This window comes from Zootoca vivipara, chromosome Z1 (genome assembly GCF_965207765.1).
Source record: "Zootoca vivipara chromosome Z1, rZooViv2.hap1.1, whole genome shotgun sequence".
In the NCBI taxonomy this organism is placed as follows: Eukaryota; Metazoa; Chordata; class Lepidosauria; order Squamata; family Lacertidae; genus Zootoca; species Zootoca vivipara.
The window spans coordinates 60533777-60555972 of NC_142583.1; the positions used below are offsets into that span (position 1 = coordinate 60533777).

The window sequence follows — 22196 nt, forward strand, 5'->3', positions numbered from 1 at the left end:
CCCACGGCATTGCCAGGACTCATTCTAGCTCATGCATGTAGCACTAAGGTCGCAAATATGGCCTCGCCAGTTGTTTAGTACAGGGGTGAGGAACCTGTGCCTTTCCAGATGTTTGACTACAACTCTCATCATTCCTGATCATTGTCCATTCTGCTGACTCTGATGGGTGTTTGGGTCCAACATTTGGAAGGCAACAGGTTGGTCTGGCTTAGAATACATCCCCCAGTGTTTTCATAGTAACAGAGATGCGGGGTCTTCATTTTAAGCATCTTATAACTGCCAAAGATGTTGGGGGTTTGTCGTCAAAAGTTGGTGCGTTTACAATTATCACAGTCATCTAAAGAATCCTTTAATACTTGTATGCATTCTGTTTAAAAACTCTTGACTTTATGTGTAAATGTGTTCGTTCTACAGTTGTAACACTATGCAGACCCATAAAAGCCCGGAAAACTCCAGACTCCTGAAAAGCGTTAATTAGGAAATTGACTTGAACAACACTTGAGAGATTCTAGTGTTCTGATATCTTGGTTTTCGGAAACTGCATTTGATGCCAGTTTTGTTTGCTCGGGCAACACGGATGAATTGGTTTGTAACAGAACAACTACATTGTGCTTCCTTGTTGAAAATTGTACAGTAGAAACCGAGGATCGTGAACTGTCTGGATCAAGGATTATGAAAAAAATAGTGGTTGCTGGTGATGTTGTATCAGGGTGAAGTATATTGCTTATGAACCATCTTCATTTCATCCTAATAGCTAGAGCAGAGGTTTTCAACCTTTTTGAGCCCGCAGCTCCCTTGACCAACTACATTCTTTCTGTGGCACCCCTGTGGGGCTCAGGAGCCCAGTTATGTCACCCTTTGCCTGCAGAGCTGTCAGCCTCTTGCCCTTTTTCAAACGCCCTGCCTTGTGGCCTGTTCCCTCAGCCTCCTCTCCTTGGGAGTCCTCTGGGCAGCTGCTGCTGCTCCTGCCCCTAGTCTCTGAGCTGTCCCCCTGCCCCAAAGAAAGGTGCCTCCTCACACTGCCCCACAGGAAGAGGATGCCCCCAGGCCCAGTGGAAACATGCCAAAGGTGAACGTGAGACCAGCGCCTTACTTGGGAGGCAGCAATGACAGCCGTGGGTGCTGCTGGGCCTGCATGGTGGAAAGACTTCCCTTCAGCACTGGGCACTCAGCTCCCAGGCAGGCCTTGCACACAGTAAGCACAAGAAAGGCCCGTGCAGCGCCTGGCTGCCTGCCCGGCTTCCAACTTGTTTGCCTATTTGCAACAGCAAGGGCTGGCGGAATGGCTGGCTGAGCTACCTCGCCCACTTGCTTGCTTTCTCCAAGGCCACCTCAGCTCCTGGCAATCAGCACCCCATGGCCAGCCCCAGAGGCACCATTTGCCTGGGGAGCTTGTAGCCAGGGCTGCTGCAACAAACAGCCACACAAACCTTTGGGAGGGAGAGATGTGAGAGGGCATCAGAGGGAAGGAAAGAGACAGAGGCCACTATCTCCCACAGCACCCCTGACCATCATTCAAGGCACCCCAGGGTACCATGGCACACTGGCTGAAAACCACTGAGCTAGAGATTTTTGTGTCCACTCTCCTGCTGCTTATGGATCACCTTTCTCTGTTTTCCTTGAGGTTACTGGCTTTTAGTTCAGTTTCCAACCTTGCATCTGATTCCTGGGCCATTCCTTTTTCAAATTTCTCGTGAATTTTGGGGCAATCGTTCAGCAAATTATTTAGAAGCTGGTCACCTTGTGCTGCTCACCTTGAATGGACTTTTTCTGGTTAGTTTGCAAAGCCAGAAAATTAATTTGCCTTAATGGTAATGAAAGGGATAGGCTTTTTAGTTTTGCTTTTACTTATGTATGTGTCGCGTGTGCATGTATGCTCACTTTATATTCAAAGCAATCATTGCAAGTCATTTCCCAAAGAAGTTATCTCACTTGGGAGCCTGATACTGCAGTGCCACCGCAGGATGGAGGAACCTTTGTGGAATCCCAGTCAGATGGTGACTTTGTCCCTGGGTGAATATTTGCAGAGATCCAGGTGAAATGTTTAATATGGTAGGAAGTTGTGGAAATAGGTTGGCACCCAGCATCACTGTGTGAGCTCCTTGAAGAGGAGGAAAATTTTGTACTCTTAACATAGGGCATAGGGTACCTTTGGCCCTCCAGATGTTTTGGCCTACAACTCCCATGATCCCTAGCTACCAGTAACAGGACCAGTGGTCAGGGATGATGGGAATTGTAGTCCAAAACATCTGGGGGGCCAAAGGTTGCCTATGCCTGTCTTAACCCATGCTGGTTCATTTCCATACCCCCCTCCCCTTCCTGGTGGGAGAGCTACTGGTAGTGCTTTGGGATGGATCAAGCCTTTCTCTAGTGGTTTAAGTGTGTCTTGTTCTATAGAGGAGAGTATAGTTGTTAAATCATGTTAAATATTTCCATTGGGCAGCCTGAAGGAAAGATGAAATTAGACTTGTGTGTACATTACTTGAAGGTTTCCTTAATTTGCAGTCTTTTCCCTTTAAAATTTAATCTACCTGATTGATGGAGTGGGTCCAGTTTTTATCCCCACCCCCATCCCAATTCTTTGGCAGAACTGCACTGAATTTCTTTTGTTCTGGTTACTTAGCATTCAACCTATGGAGCTCTGCATGTGAGACAGTGTATAGCTGCATTTTAAGAGGGACAGCTTACCTCTGTTGTGGCAAAAGCTCATGGGGCAAGAAACAGAGTGCCACATCCGTTTATCATAAAGGAAATTGGGCATTTTGATGTTGAGTATGCGATTTGGGAGCTGCCTCAACACAACTACATACAAAAGTGTCGCTTCCCATCTCACAAGGGGAAATTTGGGGAAAATGTATATGGCTAAAGCTTTATGCCTAAGCATTTTATGGTGGGTGGGATTGGCTTTGAGGCACAATATGGGCATAATAACACTGTGTTTCTTGGAGAAACAGTTATTTAATGATTCTCTGTGTGTAGTTCTATCACTTTACTATTGCACTGCCACTTCTAAAACCTGGTTTGTATTAGTCTGTGGTATCCAGTGGACAAAATGCAGAATGAAGTGGTGTGGTATGTTGTGTGAAAATAGGCAATATTGTAATAAAATACATTTATTTGTTGGCTTGTGCATTTATTTCTCATTTGGGTGGAATTTCAGTGCTGAAAGGCAGATAGCGGATGCATCTTAGGTCCCCTGGGAGCCTTATCACTGACACTTAAGAGATACAGAAGTTATCTGAATAAACTGCACATAAAATTATCAGAAACTATTGCTCTTCTGAGGGTTAGTGTTGGTGAACCAGCTACCTTATGATATTAAATTTTATTTCTTGACAGAGCTCTGCTGATAGGACTGCCTGTGGTCAGAGCGCTTTGTTTAGATGATGTATATTTTGTAACCTGCTAGTGTCTTTGTTGTGCAGTCCGAGGATAGCTCCGGCAGCACCGTGCAACAGATCATCATAGAAATCTTTAGAAACATGAAGCAGAGAGGAGATTGTAATCATAATTCCTAGCGCCAAATCCTTTTTTTTTAATGCAACAGGTTTCTGCTATGGGTTTCTTCCTCCTGCCTGCTGCATCTCATGTCACTAAGTCACAAACTTACAGCTTGCTGTGCGGGAGCAGTTAAGACTCCCAGAGTGGGTTAAAAGTGTTGATGATGACTATCCCTGCCTTTACAGTACATAATCCAAAAGACAAGACATAGTAGGGAAAGTGATCGGGAGGGAGCATGATTTCTTAGTTACGGACAGTGCTTTTTCTCTCTCCAGGGGGTACTCAATGGTATGCAGTACCAGCACCTTTTTTGTTGTTAAAAATTGTGGCACTTACTGCAACAGCTTCATGGTGAGTACAGGCACCTATTTTTCTAGAAAAAAAGCACTGGTTACAGAGTTCTTGTAATGAGCAGTGGGAAGAGAAAGATTTCAAGGGGAGGAGACACCCTGTGTGTCTCTCTCCTTTTCCTGTAGTGTGATGACATGGCAGTGATAGATGACAGTGGTGAGTCTGCATTATCTTCTTCTTCTTTGGTGATCACTCGTAGCCGAGTAAGATTGTCTTCCATAAACACAATTTTCACAATGGTTCCGTAGGTGACTATGGAGGCCAATTCTGGATCCACAGTCCTTCCATAGTGGGGATATTGGTTTCCAGGCGGGAGTTGATCACAGTGTGGATTTGCCAAGCGTGCCGTCCTCTTAGCATGTAATCCCTTGCGTCCTGAGATTGAGTTTCTTCAAAGCCCATGACACCTTTGGTAAAGGCCATGGGCATAGGCAGGGGGGGCAGTTGCCCCCCTAGAAGCAGGGCCACTGGCCAGCCTGCCCCGCTGCCCAGGCTGGGTGGCACCGGGGCACCTGGCTACCAGGGCCGCTGTGGGGAGGAGGACGCGGGAGGCGATCCTCCTCTGAGGCCGCTGCTGCTGCGCGTGTCTTCCTGGAGCCGTGCGATGCAGCACAGCTTCTGATTGGCTGCAGGAAGATCCTGCAGCCAATCTGAAGCTGTGGGCGCCTCTGGGAGCCGCCCCTTCCTTCCCGCTGAGGTGGTCGAGCGGGAGGAAGCGGGCGAGAGCGGGAAGGAAGCAGCAGTGGCATGGAGACTGCCTCCGCCGCCTAGACCAGCAGCATGGGCTCTGCGCCCTGCCGAGGCAGAGGACGCCAGTGCTGCCGAAGATGAGGCGGCGGCGGCGTGGGTGGGCTTTTAGGAGGGGGGTGCTTTTGGGAGGGGGTGGGTCCAGCCCCCCCTGCACCAGCTGAAATCGAGAGCAGCTGTGTACTGTTTGCATGGCCCTTAACTTGGTGGTCTGCTGTGACCTGGGGGTGGGGGCTTGGAGAGGAGTTAGACACCCATCCTGCAGCTGTGCAGTCCTCCCACGGAAACCACTGAGAAGGAACACACATGCATGGGCTTGAGCCCGCCCACGTTCCCACTTTGTGGCCCCTCCCCTCCCATGCCTTGGCCCCGCCCCTTGCCCCCCTTAGTTTTGATCCTGAGTAGGCCCCTAGTAAAGGCTGTTCTCCAACTGGAGCGCTCGCAGGGCAGTGTTTCCCAGTTGTCAATGCTTATACTGCATTTTTTAAGATTTGCATTGAGACAGTCTTTAAACCTCTTTTGTTGACCACCAGCATTACGCTTTCCATTTTTAAGTTCAGAATAGAGTAGTTGCTTTGGAAGACGAACATCAGGCATCCGCACAACATGACCAGTCCAACGAAGTTGATGTTGAAGAATCATTGCTTCAACACTGGTGATCTTTGCTTCTTCCAGTACACTGATACTAGTTCGCCTCTCTTCCCAAGTGATAACATTATTTCATGACCAGTGAACATGCTGACTGGGCCTTATGGGAGCTGGAGGACTGATACCCCCTGCTGATCTCAGACCATTTGAACGATTCATGTCTAGGAAGCTGCACTGTGCATTCTTCCCCAGTAGAGGGAGGGAAAGGGCCGTAACTTCCTGTCCCCATCAAAGGAGACCAGCAACATAGCTTATGGAAATTTGCTCTGAATCATCAGGGACTTGCAATGTGGGAGGCTGGTTTTAAAATCCTGGCTTCACCCGACTTGAGAACTTGCTGCAGGCTGTCCATTATCTCAGCCTTAATTAAGGAGTCCTCTGGCACCTTTAGAGACTAATGGATTTATTGGGGCATGAGCTTCTGGAGGCTTGATGCTCTCAATGCATGAAGTAGTTTGGAACGCTGGAAGGGCTCTAAGCTGGCAAAGGCCTCTTTGGCATTTGGTGCTAATTTTTGGTAAGTCAAAGCAGATGTAAACAGGACTGGAAAAAGAAGTATTGGTGTGCTTAGAAATCTGAAATATTCAGCCTGATACCGAAGGGTTAGGAGATTAAAATATTTCCCCACTTCTGACTATAATAAATACAATATCAATGTCACCAGGAACAAGCGAGATTATGGGGTCCTGTATTGCATAAAAAGGGTAAAGGGGCCCCTGACCATCAGGTCCAGTCGTGTCCGACTCTGGGGTTGCGGCGCTCATCTCGCTCTATAGGCCGAGGGAGCCGGCGTTTGTCCGCAGACAGCTTCCGGGTCATGTGGCCAGCATGACAAAGCTGCTTCTGGCAAACCAGAGCAGCACATGGAAACGCCGTTTACCTTCCCGCTATAGCGGTTCCTATTTATCTACTTGCATTTTGATGTGCTTTCGAACTGCTAGGTTGGCAGGAGCTGGGACTGAGCAATGGGAGCTCACCCCGTTGCAGGGATTCAAACCGCCGACCTTCTGATCAGCAAGCCCTAGACTCTGTGATTTAACTCACAGCGCCACCTAGGTCCCTATTCTAGACTATTCTAGACTTTTCTATTTTATCACTTTTCTATTCTAGACTTTTCAGCCTATTCTAGACTTTGCTTAAAGCTGATTGTGCATATGGCATTCAATTAACTTTTTTAATGGATGTATCCATGTCAATGTTTCTGCAAATCATAATCCTTTGTTGCTGTATTAATTTTCCTCCAGCTGCCTCTGCTACATCTGTATAGCATATGCATGTTACAGGACTTTTGTTTGAGCTCATAAAAGGTACTTAAATGTAGAGGTTTTCTTCTTCTTTGGCTTATGCGCAGGGCTGATTTCATGGCGCTTTGAAGCGGAGTTTTGAATGTCAATTTTGCATTATATAGATGCAGCTGCAGTGCTCTTGTTCTGAGAGAGACCTTCAGACTAAAGGGCTCCAACATAGTGATTTCTCTTTGCCAGAAAAAGCAGATTAAGAACAGTTGTTTTATAGCTCCGCTTTTAACCTGTATCCCAACATTTGGTACAAATGAGACTATTGGGAAATCTTTTGGTGCAGAACACGACGTTGTTAACTTCACGTTTTTTAATTGTTGCAGGAGGACAGCCTTTTTAAAGGCAGTAGTATTCGCATACGGCCTGAGGGCGGTTAGTGGTAATAAATTACATGCAGTATGGATTATGGACGGGAAAAGCAGGCAAGCCTTAGGGCCAGGTTGGAGGGCAGCAGCTTTTTAATGTGTCCCACTCAGTGGCTGGCTATCTGCTTCTCCCCTGCTGTTAACCTAATGGCCCTGAACATTAATGCTCTAAGTAGGAAACTATGCAGTTAGAGCCGAGGGTGGGTGTTGTAACCATAATCAAGGGCCTGGAGCAACTCCCCTAAGCGAAAACATTTGAGTCTTTGCACAGAGGTTATAAAATTACGATCTTTTGGAGGGCAGGGCCTGTTTTTGAAGTGGCTGCACAGCTGAGTTACTCAATTCAAACTAGCGGAATATAGAAGGGTTTGTCTTGCACCAGCGTTTCATGTTGTCCATCGATTTCATTTCCCTTTGGCTCTTGTTCTGGTATCAGATTCCTTATCGCATTCGTTATCTCTTCTTGCTCCAAAGAACCTAGGCTGATGTACAGGGAGGGGCTTGTGGGGGGTTTATCCTGTTTTTATCTTTGCAACAATCCTGTGGGGGAGGTCAGCACATAAAGAGAGAGTATGCTTCATGGCTGAGCTGGGATTTGAACCTACATCTCCACAGCAAATTCCACTCCTGAAATAGCTACCTTGTGTTGCTTATACTGTATATTATAATCAGACCGGCTCTCTGTTTTTGTATTCAGCATTTGCTTTAGGTACGTGGTGCTGCTTCTCGAGATTTTGGGTTTGCTCTCTTCTCTTTTTTGGTACAGGTAGGTAGCTCTGTTGGTCTGCCGTAGTCGAAATAAAAAAAAATTCCTTCCAGTAGCACCTTACAAGACCAACTAAGTTTGTTATTGGTATGAGCTTTTGCGTGCATGCCTCCTGTGTGTATCTGAAGAAGTGTGCATGCACGCGAAAGCTCATACCAATAACAAACTTAGTTGGTCTCTAAGGTGCTACTGGAAGGAATTTTTCTCTCTTTTTGGGTGTATTTTTTTCCTTGCTATTACATAATAGTAAAACCTGGGGCCATTCAATGAAGCTGAATGTTATATGGACCCAGGTGGCGCTGTGGGTTAAACCACAGAGCCTAGGGCTTGCTGATCAGAAGGTCGGCGGTTCGAATCCCTGCAATGGGGTGAGCTCCCGTTGCTCGGTCCCAGCTCCTGCCCACCTACCGGTAGCAGTTCGAAAGCACATCAAAGTGCAGGTAGATAAATAGGGACTGCTCCGGCGGGAAGGTAAACGGCGTTTCCGTGCGCTGCTCTGGTTTGCCAGAAGCAGCTTTGTCATGCTGGCCACATGACCTGGAAGCTGTCTGTGAACAAACGCCGGCTCCCTCAGCCTATAGAGCGAGATGAGCGCCGCAACCCCAGAGTCGGACACAACTGGAATTTATCAATGGCTATATAGAATTTCCAGTCTTGTTGGAGGTGGGTGTGCCCTTGTACCCGTTGCTTGGAAGACGGCAATCCTGTTTGCAAGCTTCCCATAGGTATCTGGTTGGCTGCTGAGAGATCAGGATGCTCTAGTTCAGGCATCCCCAAACTTCGGCCCTCCAGATGTTTTGGCCTACAGTTCCCATGATCCTTAGCTAACAGGACCAGTGGTCAGGGATGAAGGGAATTGTAGTCCAAAACATCTGGAGGGCCGAAGTTTGGGGATGCCTGCTCTAGTTAGTAGGAGGGTTTCTGGTCTGATCCTCTTCCTAGCCTTGTGGATCAATGGTTAATGTTGGATTACAATCTGGGAAACCAGAGTCCAAATCCCAACTCAGCCATGAAGCTCACCGGGTGAACATGGTCCAGTCACAGTTTCTCAGCTTAACCTACCTCACAGGCTTGTTGTGAGGATAAAACAGGAGAGGGGGGAACCACGAACACCGCCTTCCGCTTGGAGGGAAAGGTAGTACAAAAACGCAAGAAACGAACATGAAAGCTATTTTATCAACCAGGGGTTTTATGGGCAAACTTTGAAAACAGAAGTGTGTTATGTAGGAAAATACCTGTTAGAATTTCGCAGTGCAGGATACTGAAGATCTGCTGGGAGATCCAACTTTAGCTCTTGTCACTATGGGTGTTACGGTGGAGTCAGCCAAGACAGGGCCCTGTTGGTTCCAAGGTTAGGGAACTTTGTGCTCAGGGTGAGGAGTCTCATATTGTCCTCTACTTCCTCCTGATCTTCAGACACTGGTCAAGGGGTAGCGTTCCCCACCCCTTTTGACTCTACATATGGCTTTACCTTTTTTTAATACTGTTCTTGTATGTTGTTTCCAGTTCTGTTGTTTTTATTTATTTTGCTATTTCTTTTAAGAATTTTAAAGTTGTCTTTCTTTGACTGCTTCTGTGTCTAAATGGATCTACAAGGGAGCTATGAATGTTTTACAGTACCTCCAGTACCTCCATGCTTAAGTGTTTTAAGGCATGGTGCAGAGGGGCTGTCTCTTGCACCAGCCCCTGTGAAATGAAGGGGAGCACATCAAAATTCAGTGTTTAGGAGAACTACCCTTTTGAGTTGTACCCATCCTTAGCATAATATGTTTTTCTACAAGTAGCATTTCACAGACGTTGGGGGTGTCCGTCAGAGTAAGAATATGCTAGTACCTTTCTTAGGACAAGAAATAAAAATGGGTGAGGGGCTAGTGAAATGAGAATGCCGCTGGGCTAGATTAAGAAGCTCCAGGTTTTAGTGGCCTTACAATACCAGGGTGGGGGGGAGAGAAAGTGTTATGAAGACAAATTACAGCATCTTCATTACAGCATGATAATCTTAAAACATAATGAGAGTGTTATTACATACTGAAGGTGGAGGGTAAAATATAATAGTGGTTTTGTTTTGCCAGCCAAAGCCATGCAAGAGTTGAGAGCCAACAAGCTCTACTGGCTTTTAGTTTGCACTCCAGGATTCAGGCTGCCACCGTTATATTGCCAGGAACATAAAAATGCATGATTTATATTCTGCGTTTTAAGAGTGCAAAGTCGCCAGAGAGACCCATGTTTTTAGCTTCCAATAGTATTAAGCAAGGAAATACTGAAAGCAACTTCATAAGCAAAGTCAAGAAGTTACCACCCTGCACTATTAAGGTCACTAAAAATCACCAGCTTCATTTGCAATTATGGGATAAAACCCCAGATGACGTATGTGCACCTTCTAATCCACAAAAAGCCTCCAGGTCTTTGGGGCTACCTGGTGACATAAGGGGGCCGATTAGAACCTTGTTGTGGCCTTCAACATGGTGCCATCTGAGAGCTCCCCTTTGTGCCTCGGGGTCCTTCAGTGGGCCCCCCAAACAGTAGTGGGACTCTGTTTGGTGCCCTGAAGTAATGTTATTTATGCTGGGCACTCCGCCAAGGAGTACATCAATGCAGGTATCAGTTCCATTGGAGCCATGGCAGTTGCCCAAGGATACTGGAGGCTAATGCAGACAGGTAGCAAAATAGGAAGTTCAGGTCAGCTTTTGTTTGTAGCCGGGGCAGGGACTATTCAGCTTAGCGGGGTGCAAACTGTGCAGGGCTTTCTTGAAGGATTCTGGTGGCGTCTTTTCTGGACAGCGCTGCTGTTACTGGAATTTTCAGAGATCCAGGCATTGCAACAATACAGAATTCTCCTGTTTGAAAATTGAGGCTCTGGCATTCTGCTCAGTGCAGAAGCTCGCTACCCTACCAGTATAATATCACTGGTGGCGTTTTGTTTTGTTTTTGGAGACCAATACAGGAACGGTTAATGGCTTTAAAATATTTCCACGCCGACTCTCAAGAAAAATGCTGTTTCATTTAATATTTATTTCATTACCCCACATAAATTTAACAAATCAACCTGGAAATACCACCAATATACAGGGCAGAAAAATGTTATTTACAAATGGGAGAGACAACACCCTATAATAAATTTTAATGTAGAGTTCTTTTTTATATATAAAGAAACTAAGGAGGGAGAGGGCAAGGGATACCGCCCTTTAAAAATAAAATTGTCGTCAATCTTTCAGTCCACATCTCCAGTGTCAATGGAACTTTCAAATTATTAAATAATGGTATCTTAGACATATAGAACATTGGCAATTTAAATACATTAATTATAATTCTAAATAAATATCATCTGGGAAAGGAGGCTGCTTTAAGTATACAGCTCCATTGACCTGTGTTTAAAATGGCAAAACAAATTTACTTCTTGCTCCTTAGGTAGGCTGGGCCCCAGGCCCTGGCTGAAATCAATGGCAGTTCCATCAACATCTGTGGTACCAGAGTCTGGAAAGGGGGTGAAATGACATTTTCTCTGATTCTTCAATTGATCTTTCTTTAATAACACGTTTTTTTTTTAAAAAAAAAGTCAAGAGGTTATAAGCTTCCTAAGCGTGATTCCCCACAGACCAACTGCTTCTTTGCAACTGCATGTAAAATAAAAAAGAAATTGCAGAACATGTCACACGTAATTCAGCTTAGCTTCTGTGAACGTTAAGAGGGAAGCTGTGCTCCTGTTTGGTTTTTGGAATAGGACATTCCTGGACCAAATCAGATTGGAATCTTTCTGTTCATTGGTTGGTTGGAGGAGGAGGAAAAAGCCTATGTTCTTTGCTGCTCATCTTTGCATCACCCCACAAACAGTAATATAAAGTCAGCAGCATAAATGGATTAAACAGCAACCAATTGTCACTACCCCTTGGATAAAGTGCTCAACAAGCAGGTCAAAAAGTGGGTCCCTTGGCAACCGGGGATTCTTAAGCTCAGGGTGTGTTTTAACAGAGCAAAAGCAGCAACAAGGCAGACGGCAGCAGCGGCTGGCCGAGTTGGACGCCAATTGGCTAGGAGTGGGGAGGAGGGGAGCAGAGAAAGGAAGGGAAAGCCAGCCCTGAGACTACAGCTGTCAACCATTCAGAAGAGAGGGACATGATTTGGAAAAGAGAAACAAAATGAGATTAGTGTGCATTTGCTTCTTGGCCAGACCCAAGAGCTTACTATGATAAGACACCTGGGCACAACCATAATTGCTTTGTGTGTCCTTTCCCAGGAAAGGGCAAGCACCTGATAATTTGGATTTGCTTTTCCCTTGCCTTGTTTTCCTTTTCCACATCATTTCTGATTGGAACCTGCTCGTGTAAGGAGCTAATAAGCATTCAACACAAGCTCTGGAATTTGGTGACCTGGGTCTGCCCAGCAGCCCCAAAGCAGAGGAGGGGCAGGGGAGTGTTAAGAGCCGGGGTGGGGCAGGCATGGGACATTGCTAAACCCTTCCCTCCTCCGGCTGCATTGCACCAAGAAAGCAGGGTGCCAGACAAGTTGTGCCCTCCATGGACTATTCTGCCGCACTTCAATGAAGGTCCTGGCCGTCTGCCCCAAGTCTAGTTCAACCCTAAGGAGCAACATTACGCTGGGATGAAAATATGGAAGTTGCTCCCCATTGAAGAAAGTGGCTTTTCCCTGAAATCAACTAAGGCTTCAACTTTCCATGAGACCGGCTTCCTCATGCTGACCTTTTGCAGGGCTGTGTTCCCAGAGGAGCTGCAGGAATACATCCTACTACTGAATCACAGAAGCTATGAGGTCCATTGACATTTTAGGAAACCCAAAAGTACATAACAGGTCCTTCTAAACAGGAATACTGCTTCAATGCTGCAGGGCAGTTTTTATATGGGACAAACATGTGAGAATGTCAGACTTGACATTTTAATATCGGGAGTCAGCTGCAAAGGAAACTGTGATGCCGCACTCAAGCACAGTTATTTGGAAGAGATTCCCACTGCTCTGTCATAAAGCCAGGTGATGACAGGAGCAAATGGGACAGTTAAGGCACAAGTTGGGAGAACAGAAAAATGGGTCTTTAATGAGTTTTAGACTAAACAGAGTGCAGTAAATAGGCCAGAGGTGCTACAGTCCTGAAGCCCCTCTCTTCAGTTGGGACTTTTTTATAAAGACACACGAGGATATGCTTGCAAATCTAAGACAATTGCCATTTACTCTCCTTGAACGTGGCTAGGGGTTGAAAGTTGGCCAAACCGATAGGTTACTGTTGAGGAAATGGGGCGATATTTAAAAGGAAGGGGTTATGCCAAATCTTACGGTCAGGTGTCGTACTTGCCAGGAGAAATGGAAGTTGGGCATCAATAACCAGTGCAAACAAAAACCGAACCAGCCATTTCAGAGACCGTCTTGAGGTGAGATGGCATGCTACAAAGTTCCTTCTGCTTTAAGGATCGAAAACTGAAAAATAATCTTGCTACAGCCAGTATGAGCCCTTTTGACTGCCCTCAAGAGGAGAAGCTCTTCTTCTCCTGTGTTAGCCAGGGACTCCTCAGATTCTTGCTTGTGCAAAAGAGCCACCATGAACTGTGCTTGCCCTGTAAGACCAAGACCAAACCCCTTTGCTGAAACGTCAAGTGCGTCCACTGTGTGGACTACAGGGGAACTGAAAGAACGGCGTTTTTTTTTAAAGTACTGAAGACAGTGGTTGCAAGCAATTCCAGTTCAATTCATTAGTGCAGTATTGCTCAACTAAATTTGGAGGGGAGGGGAAGCCAGCCCACACACCCCACCTTGCCACCCCGTAGGGAGGGGGTAAACATACCTACACTGTGCGTCCTCTATTCACAAGAGGCTTCTGACAACGCAGCCCCAGATTTCCTGTTTCCCATATGAGATTGTCAATGCCCCACGCGCATGGCCGCAACACCACAACAGCCGGGACTGGCACACTACTGTCAGCACAGGCAATAAGGAAACCAGGGCAGAGGCAGGGGCTGGGCAGGCCAGCTACAGAATCTGGATATGCCCACCCATCAAAGGGGGGGGGAGGGTAGTAGTGCAACAAATAGCTACGGCTGGCAAGTGGAGAGGGGGGGGGAGATAGCTTTGCCATTTCATATTTAAAAAGAAGGGCTTGTGCTGCTGGATCACCCCGCTTCCTTTGTGAGTCTCTGTCCATCCCGCCCTCCAGGAACAAGAATACATGCTACAGATTGCATTTTGTGGTTTACATTTAAAAGAGGGGGGGGGAGAAGAGAGGCAAACAAATCTGAAGCCTACGCTGGGCCCATGGACGTTGCATCCTTTGAGGTGTTGCAGAAAATTCTTTGGGAGACGGTTTTCCTTCTCGCCGGCACTTCTTCATGTGTGTACTTTTTTTGTTTTGTTTTTTGTCCTGCTGGTTATTCATGTAACGAAATGTTTATAGACCATTGACACATTGAACCATGACGGGGGGGGGGGGAAGAGAAATGAAAAAAGAGAACATTGCACTTTGTCCTTTGAAAAAAAGAAAAAAAGGCAGGCAGGCACCCTCCACTTTTGAGGCCTCTTCTCCACTTCTTATCTTCCAGGTGGCCTATTGGCACCATAGCAAATATAGTCCTTAAAGTTTTCCAGTGGCGCCAGATGCCCTTCCACCAAGCTCCATCCTTCCTTGTTCCAGGTGCTTATAAATCCCAACAAGCCAGCCAACCAGGCTGTTTTCGGAGGCTTTCCAAAGTGCAAAGAGTCCAAGGCAAGGGTCTCTCGCCTCGAAGGGTCACCAGCTAAGGCGTACTTGCTTGCAGTCTCAGCCACTGCAAACCCTGGCGGGTGTAGTGTACCAGTTCGATCATACTGCTGTTCAGCGAGAGAGGACAGGCGGCAGCACTGAGCTCGGAGAAAAACTCTGAGAGGGAGAGAAAAGAGAAAAGAGGAAATCTAGCGTCACACGTTTGGCTCCTTGCAGACAGCTCAGGCATGGAAAGGGTTCAGCAGAAATATAGGAGGCATTGTTCAAGATGCCTAAAGACCTTACTCTTAAGACCTGCATGGGCAGAGTTTTCACCATAGCTGTTTACAGGCAGCACTATCTGCCTGCTCCAGTTCGGGGGGGGGGGGGGACCAACCCCCACAGCACATAATACTTGGCATTAGGAGCAAAATTCAGTTTCGCAGGAATCTCATCTTGCATTTGAACCCCAAAACATCTTCCTAGTCCAGATGGAGATTAAGAAAGATATGCTTGGATGCTAAAAAAGTTTTTTTTGGGGGGGGGGGGGTTCAGCACCCTGCAGAGCTCCTTGCTTCACAGTATGACTGAGAAACAAAGTACATTATATGAATAATGTGAAACCATGCTAATGTACTTAATCTGATTCATACTGAATCCAGCTTTCCGTGGTACATGATTTTGATTTCTCATTTTTTAAAGAACATGGAGAAAATACTATTCTGCCTCCTAAGAATATTATCAAGGGGCAAAGAAAAGGTGACTATAACCCCCGCACCCGATAAATCTGGGTGACTTACAAGTTCCCAGTTACAGGAAGTGAATTAGACAATATTGCAGATATTCTGCACCCCAAGGTTGTCACCAGAGACAAGCAGTGCCTGAACATGTCGTTTCAATTTCTGGAGGATTGGAGATTAAATGTCCACCAGCCATAAGATAACTCTACCTAATTTGACTTGCATTGGCTCTTTACCAAGAAACCACCTAAAATTAGTCTCCTGCTTTGCTTACTTAATGACTGCCATATTTGTCCTTACTTCTGTCTTTTAAGATCCCATGCATTCTGACCAGTGCTAGATGAAACTAAACTGCTAGGTATTTTATTTCAAAAGGGCAGGCAGAAACAGTTACTACTGTTCATTTGCCTTTTGGACTGGCAGCAGCTCTTCCAGGGTACCAGGTAGCAGAACCAGGAATGGCCCTCTGCCTTAGCTCCCAGATGCCACTGAGCTTATTTATGCGGTTCTCCATAACAACCTTGCCAAATAACGTGCAAAATAGGCCTCCCGAGGAAAAGCAAAGCCTCAGGGTGCTGCATGGACTATGTCAGTTGAAACGCAGGAAAACAAAAGCCTTACTCTTATTCTTCCTGGCCAAAACATCAGCTTGTTCCCAGAAATCGTAGGCATAGAGAATATAAGAAGTGATGCCAACAAAGGAAGAAGTGATGGTTGGGATAAAGTGAGGAACGTTGACCGAGGAGCCAATGCTTCCGCTTCCACAGCTGTTGGCGTTGGAACCTGTCTGGGAGCTCACAGAGCCGGCTGGAGAGGGCATCGGGGAGAGAGGGGACGGTGTGCCTATGCTCCTGAAGGACAAAACACAAGAATCGCCATCAGTGAATTCAGGAGCTGAGTTTCATTAGCTTTAGGCGGGGGGAAGCAAACAGAGAACCAGGGCTGGAGGGGGAATGGAATGGGATGTCCCAGGAGAAGCCAGGCCCACTGGAATACTAAACAGAAGCGCTGGGCACTGCAATGGTCCCACTTGCCTTTTTCTGAAAAAGACATCTATGGAAAGACATGTTCTGGCATTCTGTTCACATACTCTCCACTGTACACTCAGACCCCAAGGCTGAGCACTTGGCTTTGTTCATTAATATGCAGTTTTCAGCTAAGAACCTGAACAGGTGGGGGCCGCCATCATACAATCAGCCATTCATTGCCTTTTGCATTATTGTGTGTAAGAGTCAAACACAAGCCAGTTCAAATCTTACTTGCCACAGCTTCTGCAAGGAGCTCTTGACAGGAGTGGTCTAACTAAGCAGTGTTCATATCACCCAATTTGGGTGGCTAATTCCAGTTGGAGAGCAGAAACTCCACACCCAATGGCAGTGGCTGTTGCGGCATTAAATTTTAAATGGCAAGACTAAAACTGCACCTCCTATATCACCACCAACAATTTAAGTAGATTAAACACGGGTGGAAGAGAAGGCCTTAAGCAAGTGTGCTTTCCATCTAGTGAACTTTAGTGCTGAAGTGGGATCTCGGCCAAGAGGTCCTCAGCCCAACTCCATCACATTAACAGACAGATCAGACTTGAGGGGAAAGGATGGCAGAGCCATCTTTTACACATCTGCTCAGAGGCAATCCCAAGTCTGTTCAGTGAACCTTCCTTCTAAATAAGTGGGCATAGGTTTGGAGCCTAAAGGTATAGTTACAAGCCTCAGGAGGAAAAGCCAACAGAAATCCCCAATTAACCCTCTTGGCACTAAACCAGCCTTAAACTTCCCATGTAGGTACAGCATAAAACTTTTATTATTATTATTTCAAAATCAGGTTTCAACCTTTTGTAACAAGAGAAGGATGGTATAGATTTCAGTATTACCTGGCAACACACGGAGAAGGTGCTTGTGTAATTCTAGAAGAACTCTGAAACAAGGAACGGAATTCTACTTAGTACACATTTGACACCAACTTGCAACCAGTTCCAACATTACATTTTTAACTACACCTTGTAAGATGTCATGTATTCATATTGTTTGATGCCTGTCTCTTCTAAGAGAATTGTCTGGATTGGGTAAGGTAAGCAATGGTAATCTGAGGTCTGTCTGACGTGAGAACGCGTGTTGTGCCTACACACACACTCATTCACTTGCCTCAATGTAAATCTTGGGGGGTTTGTTAAAACAGAGTTTCCTGTTATGTCCAAACTGGGAAACTTTGGTCTAGCAAACAAGGATCAAATTGCAGCTTGCAATCCTGATTTGTGAACTGTAGTTTAAACGTGCTGGGAAACACTGGTTCAACAAATCAGGAGTCTTGCAGCAAGTCTTGCAAGAGAAGGGAGGCTAGAACAGGAGGGAAAGCAATGCAGGCACAATCCTTCTGGGTCTGATATATCTTTTGCTTATTGGACTAGCAGTGTTACTTCTGAACTTAGAATCAAGAGTCTGTTCTGACAATATGCCCACTGGCCAGATTATACAGTGGTATTCTCATGTTAGCATACTACCTTGTGAGCGATTTACAAGATCCCTATTATCCTTTTGTAATAAAAGAGAAAAAGGAACAACACAAAGGGGGGTTCAAGGTAAAGGGAGCCATGATCTCGCATGAGGTTGCCGCTTCAATATTATGCAAATAAAGCAGAGGATTCAGCGCAAATTGCCCACAAACTATTGTTGGATCTGACCCAAAGACTGATGTCACAAAGCTTCTGTTTTTATTTTTAAATCAAGTTCTGCAGCTGCGTTAGAACCAACCCCAAGTCCCTTCCAAAATACGACGCACAACGTTTTCATTCTCTACCTTGAAGTGTTCAATAAGGGTCCGGGAATACTTTATTGCTGTGTCCTTCTTGTAGCGAAACATTGCCATGTACAGAATGGCTTGGCAGCGCATGCTGTGAAAACACGACCAACATTGAGCATATGAAGCTGCCTTATCAGACCTTTGGGTCCATCTAGCTCATTGTTGTCTGCACTCATTGGCAGCATCTCCCCAAGACGGAAAGAGGTCTCTCCCACCCTCTGCTTACTGGGTCGTTTCACCAGGTATGCTAGAACTCAAGACTTGGGGCATGCAAAGCATATGCTCAACCACTGTGCCTCTCCACATGAAAACAAAATATAAAACAATAATTTTATTACTTATACCCTGCCCCTCTGGCTGGGTTTCCCCAGCCACTCTAAAATAGTGAGGGCATTTTCACGGCAACCCAGTGAAGCCAGGGCTGGGGGTGGGGGGGATTGGGCGTGGGGGTGGGGAGGAAAAATGGTTTTATATTCCACTTTTCCTAATGGGTGTCACATACAGATTCTTGACAACCTTAAAAATAATTCTGTATCGCTCTCGCTGCATTGTTTTTTAAAATTAATTTGCTGTTTTAAGAAACAATGTAAAACACAGAAGACAAAAAAAGAAGATATCCTAACTTCCTTTTAATGGTATTGTACACTGGGTAAACATAAGGGTTTTTCCTACATTACCAGCTTATCATAGAACTGTAGAGTTGGGACCCCCAATGGTCATCTAGTCCAGCCCCCTGCAATGCAGGAATCTCAACAAATCCACCCATGACAGATGGCCATAATTAAAGAGAGTCCACAACCTCCCAAGGGAGTCTGTTCCACTGTCGAATGGCTATCACTGTCAGAAAATTCTTTCTAAGGTTTAGTGAGAATCTCCTTTCCCGTAATTTGAATCCACTGGACTTAATGGACCTTTCTTTTTCTTTTAAAAAAACCCCACCTTATTTCTCAAACTAGAACGCTTGAAAACAGAAGATCCACTCACCAAAAAACAATGAAGATTTTTTCATGCGTGTTTGTTGAAGAGTCCGCAAAGTATTTTAATGTCATTATGTATCTGTGAGAAAGCAAAAAAAAGGGGGGGGGCTGTTTTTAATAATGAAAACATACACCCTGACTTGCTTACAGATTCCAGATAGTCCTGCTGACATTGAGGAAACAGTGCCGATTTAGAAAACTGATTATTTGGCCCAGGGTGGAATAGGGGAGGGCTTCTAAACTGCATGGGCTTACTCCCCCCCCCCCCCATTTTGATAGCCCACCTGCTATCTTCAAAGGAAAAGTATAGAGCTGTAGATTTCTCCATTTCGCAATGGCGCCACTTCTGAGCTCAGGTCCTTCGCCAATGCAAAGCAAAAAGTGCAAGAGGATGAGGGGGAAGGCTCAGGGAGAATAGAAATGGGGAGCATGAGCGTAAGGGGACGTGCTTATTACTAGGCAAGCAAGGGGTGCCCCACTTACTTGATGAGGTCTATGGTCTCTGCGAACATGCTATAGGCTGGCTTTGGTGAGAGGGGATCAGATTCCATGGCAATGCCACACTCAATCAAGGACAGGCCAGCATCCAAGTACTTGAAGGCCTTTCCAATGTCATCTGTCTGTTGGAGAGAAGACAAACGATGGTCAACTAACAAGGGTTCAATGCTCTGTGCAATCATTTGGACTGACACCAAGAATTTGACATGGGAACCTCTAGCCTCACGGTGCCAGCCGATTTCCATTTGAAGGCATTTACCCTGCTCCCCCTTTAACGCCCACATACACACTTAACATGCTTAGCTATGGTTTGTTTACTGCAAACAAGCAGCAATCTGAAGTCCTCCTTCAGTGATTCCCCCCCCCCAAGCTTAATTTTCTTGGGAGGCCGGGGTGGTTTTCCTGCAGCTAAGGAGACAAGAGTTAACCTTTCCTCCCCCCAGCTTCAGTCTCCAGGAAGATCACCCGCCACTAACAATTAGGCTTGATAAAAATATTTCTGTTAGAGCCAATGCAAGGCTTTTTCCCCAGGCCAAATTTAAGAGAGGGCAGGGGGATGGGACCCTGCAGTCTCAAGGGATGGCTTCTCTGGGTGCATGTGCCCCATGGACAATGCAATTGTAATCCATGCCCAAAACACATGGAACAACTGGGCAGAGGTGGGTCCCAAGAACGGAACAGAACTGTGCAAAAGTTTAACAAGACCATTTCAAAGAATGCACATATATTTTGAAGCACCAAATCTATTCACTGCTTGCTGTTAAGCATGATTACGTCATCCGCTGGAACACAATGCACTCAGAAACCGGTGCATCTGAGAGGGGAGAACTCATTACTGCTGCTTAAGGTAAATGGCCTTATGCAACCAGACTAGCTTTCCCTAATCAGTAAAAAGCTTTTTAGATTTTTCAAAGCAGGAGGGAAGGGAAGGACCAGGGGCTATTAGAAAGCAAAGAATTTACTTTCATAATTGAATAAGCAAAGTCCATGTATGCATACACTGGTGCTGGCAAATGTCAGCTACCTGACAGCATGCTGCTATGCCCTTTCAGAGCATCCCAAATAGATGGCTGGGGATGATGGGACTTGTAGTCCAAAAGCAAATGTTGTGCAGCAAGTTGGGGAAGGCTGTGCTATGTGACTTGAGTAGTATACGTCAGTGTTTCTCAACCTTTTTTGGGCCAAGGCACACTTGTTCCATGAAAAAAATCACGAGGCACACCACCATTAAAAAAGTTAAAAAATTTAACTCTGTGCCGCCCTATACTGACTATACAATTATGACTGTAAGAAACACTTGCCAATTGCTGTGTTGGCTGCAATCTCCTGTAATAAGGCTTCACAAGCCGCTGATTTCTCTGCCAGCACAATCCTTTGCTCAGCAAGTTTCAGGTTGAGCTCATCTAGCCAGCTTCTTTAAGTTTGTCTAAAACCACCCTCCCGTGGTGGTGGCTGTTGAGAGCTGTGCTCGCCCCGCATCATGACCCGGCCGGCTTCCTTTCCGGCGGGTCAGTGCTGTTTATTGGCGGCCGCCAGGCACGTGACAATGCAAATCGCCCTTCTCGTCGCGGCACCAGTGTGCCGCGGAACAGTAGTTGAGAAACGCTGGTATACGTGTCTTAAGTGACTATTCCCTATATTCTGTCCCACTACAAGCAACAACCAGAAACCAAACCCAGAATTGGACTTCGTAGCCTTCAGAATGAGGTAGCAGAATGGGCTGTACACCACCAGAATGTGGGGTACACCACTTTTGAACATTCCCCCACATTTTAAAAAGCAATGGGCAGAATGGTATAAACAGCTTGTGTCTAAAAAGACTGTTGGAGAAGCAGAGTTGAAGTGGGGGTGGGGAATGGCGCGCGGGGGGGGGGGGATACGTCCCAAGCCAAGCTCTCTTGGTGTTGTTAATGCCTTGCCAAGACCACAGAGGCCAAAGGGAAGTAGCCTCCCCTGCCACAGAAGAGCATCACAGAGCATCAGGCCTCAGTAACACAAGCTGTTAGTGTCATGAACCATAACACTGATGCCTGGATTAAGCAAATGTAGGAAATAGAGTTCCACCTACAGGATTTCTACACTTTAGAAGGGAGTTTAGTTATCCCACTGCTCAGAACTTTGGACAAACTTTCTTGCATCCAGCACTAAATCTGAGCACTTACCATTGTGTCGGCTTTGTGCCTCAACCTTTTGGCCTCGTTTAAGTGAAATTCCACTGGATGTTGTCTGAAGTGAGACATAAGACAGAATGGGATTTTTCAGTTTTTTGTTTTTTAAGTAAATGAAATACTAGTTTTGAAAAATGTACGTGCTTTTGCTCTGCACAGGTTGAATTAGTCAAACCTTTTAACATGCATTAATGAACTGAGCTCTTTTACACCAAAGAAACTACCTAATTGCCTAACACTTGTCAAGACATAGAAACAAAACCTCGGGAGGAGAGGCACTTGAAAAGGCAACCCATGCTTTCAAGAGATACACTACAGAGTTCTAACACCTTAATATGCCATAGTTTCAGTCATGCTTCCTTGCTTGAAATACAAGAGACAAAGGATACACAACATCCTCTTGGTTCTAATTCTGACTGTTACTATCATATATACCCTTTGAAGATTTAGACAACACCCGAAGCTGTAAAAATAAATTGAGCGGTCCATGTGTACAAGCCATATGAGGGGAAAGTTTGAATGGAGAAGCAAAATGGCATCTATCTGGACTTTGGTGGGGTAGGGGAGACTTTTAAAAAACAAGATTCCCCCCCCCCCGGAGAACGGCAAGCTAGGTTGTTGACAAGAGAAGAAAACAAGAAAGGTAAAACGAGAGCTCAAAA

At 45.8% G+C, this 22196-nt stretch overlaps 1 protein-coding gene across 9 annotated transcripts in view; it reads right to left on the reverse strand.

The window, feature by feature from the left end:
* Positions 1-10668: 10668 nt before the first annotated feature.
* The window catches only part of AFF1 (ALF transcription elongation factor 1), a 147595-nt gene continuing 136067 nt past the window's right edge, over positions 10669-22196 (reverse strand). For all 9 annotated transcript variants that reach the window (XM_088660545.1, XM_088660548.1, XM_060278426.2 and 6 more), the window contains 7 exons: positions 21529-21592; positions 19352-19488; positions 18876-18947; positions 17889-17982; positions 16966-17009; positions 15717-15946; positions 10669-14532 (listed from right to left, as the gene is read on the reverse strand). In XM_088660545.1, coding sequence (XP_088516671.1) covers positions 14411-14532; positions 15717-15946; positions 16966-17009; positions 17889-17982; positions 18876-18947; positions 19352-19488; positions 21529-21592 — 763 coding nt within the window. In that variant the 3' untranslated portion in view covers positions 10669-14410. The remainder of the gene's footprint in view (positions 14533-15716; positions 15947-16965; positions 17010-17888; positions 17983-18875; positions 18948-19351; positions 19489-21528; positions 21593-22196) is intronic.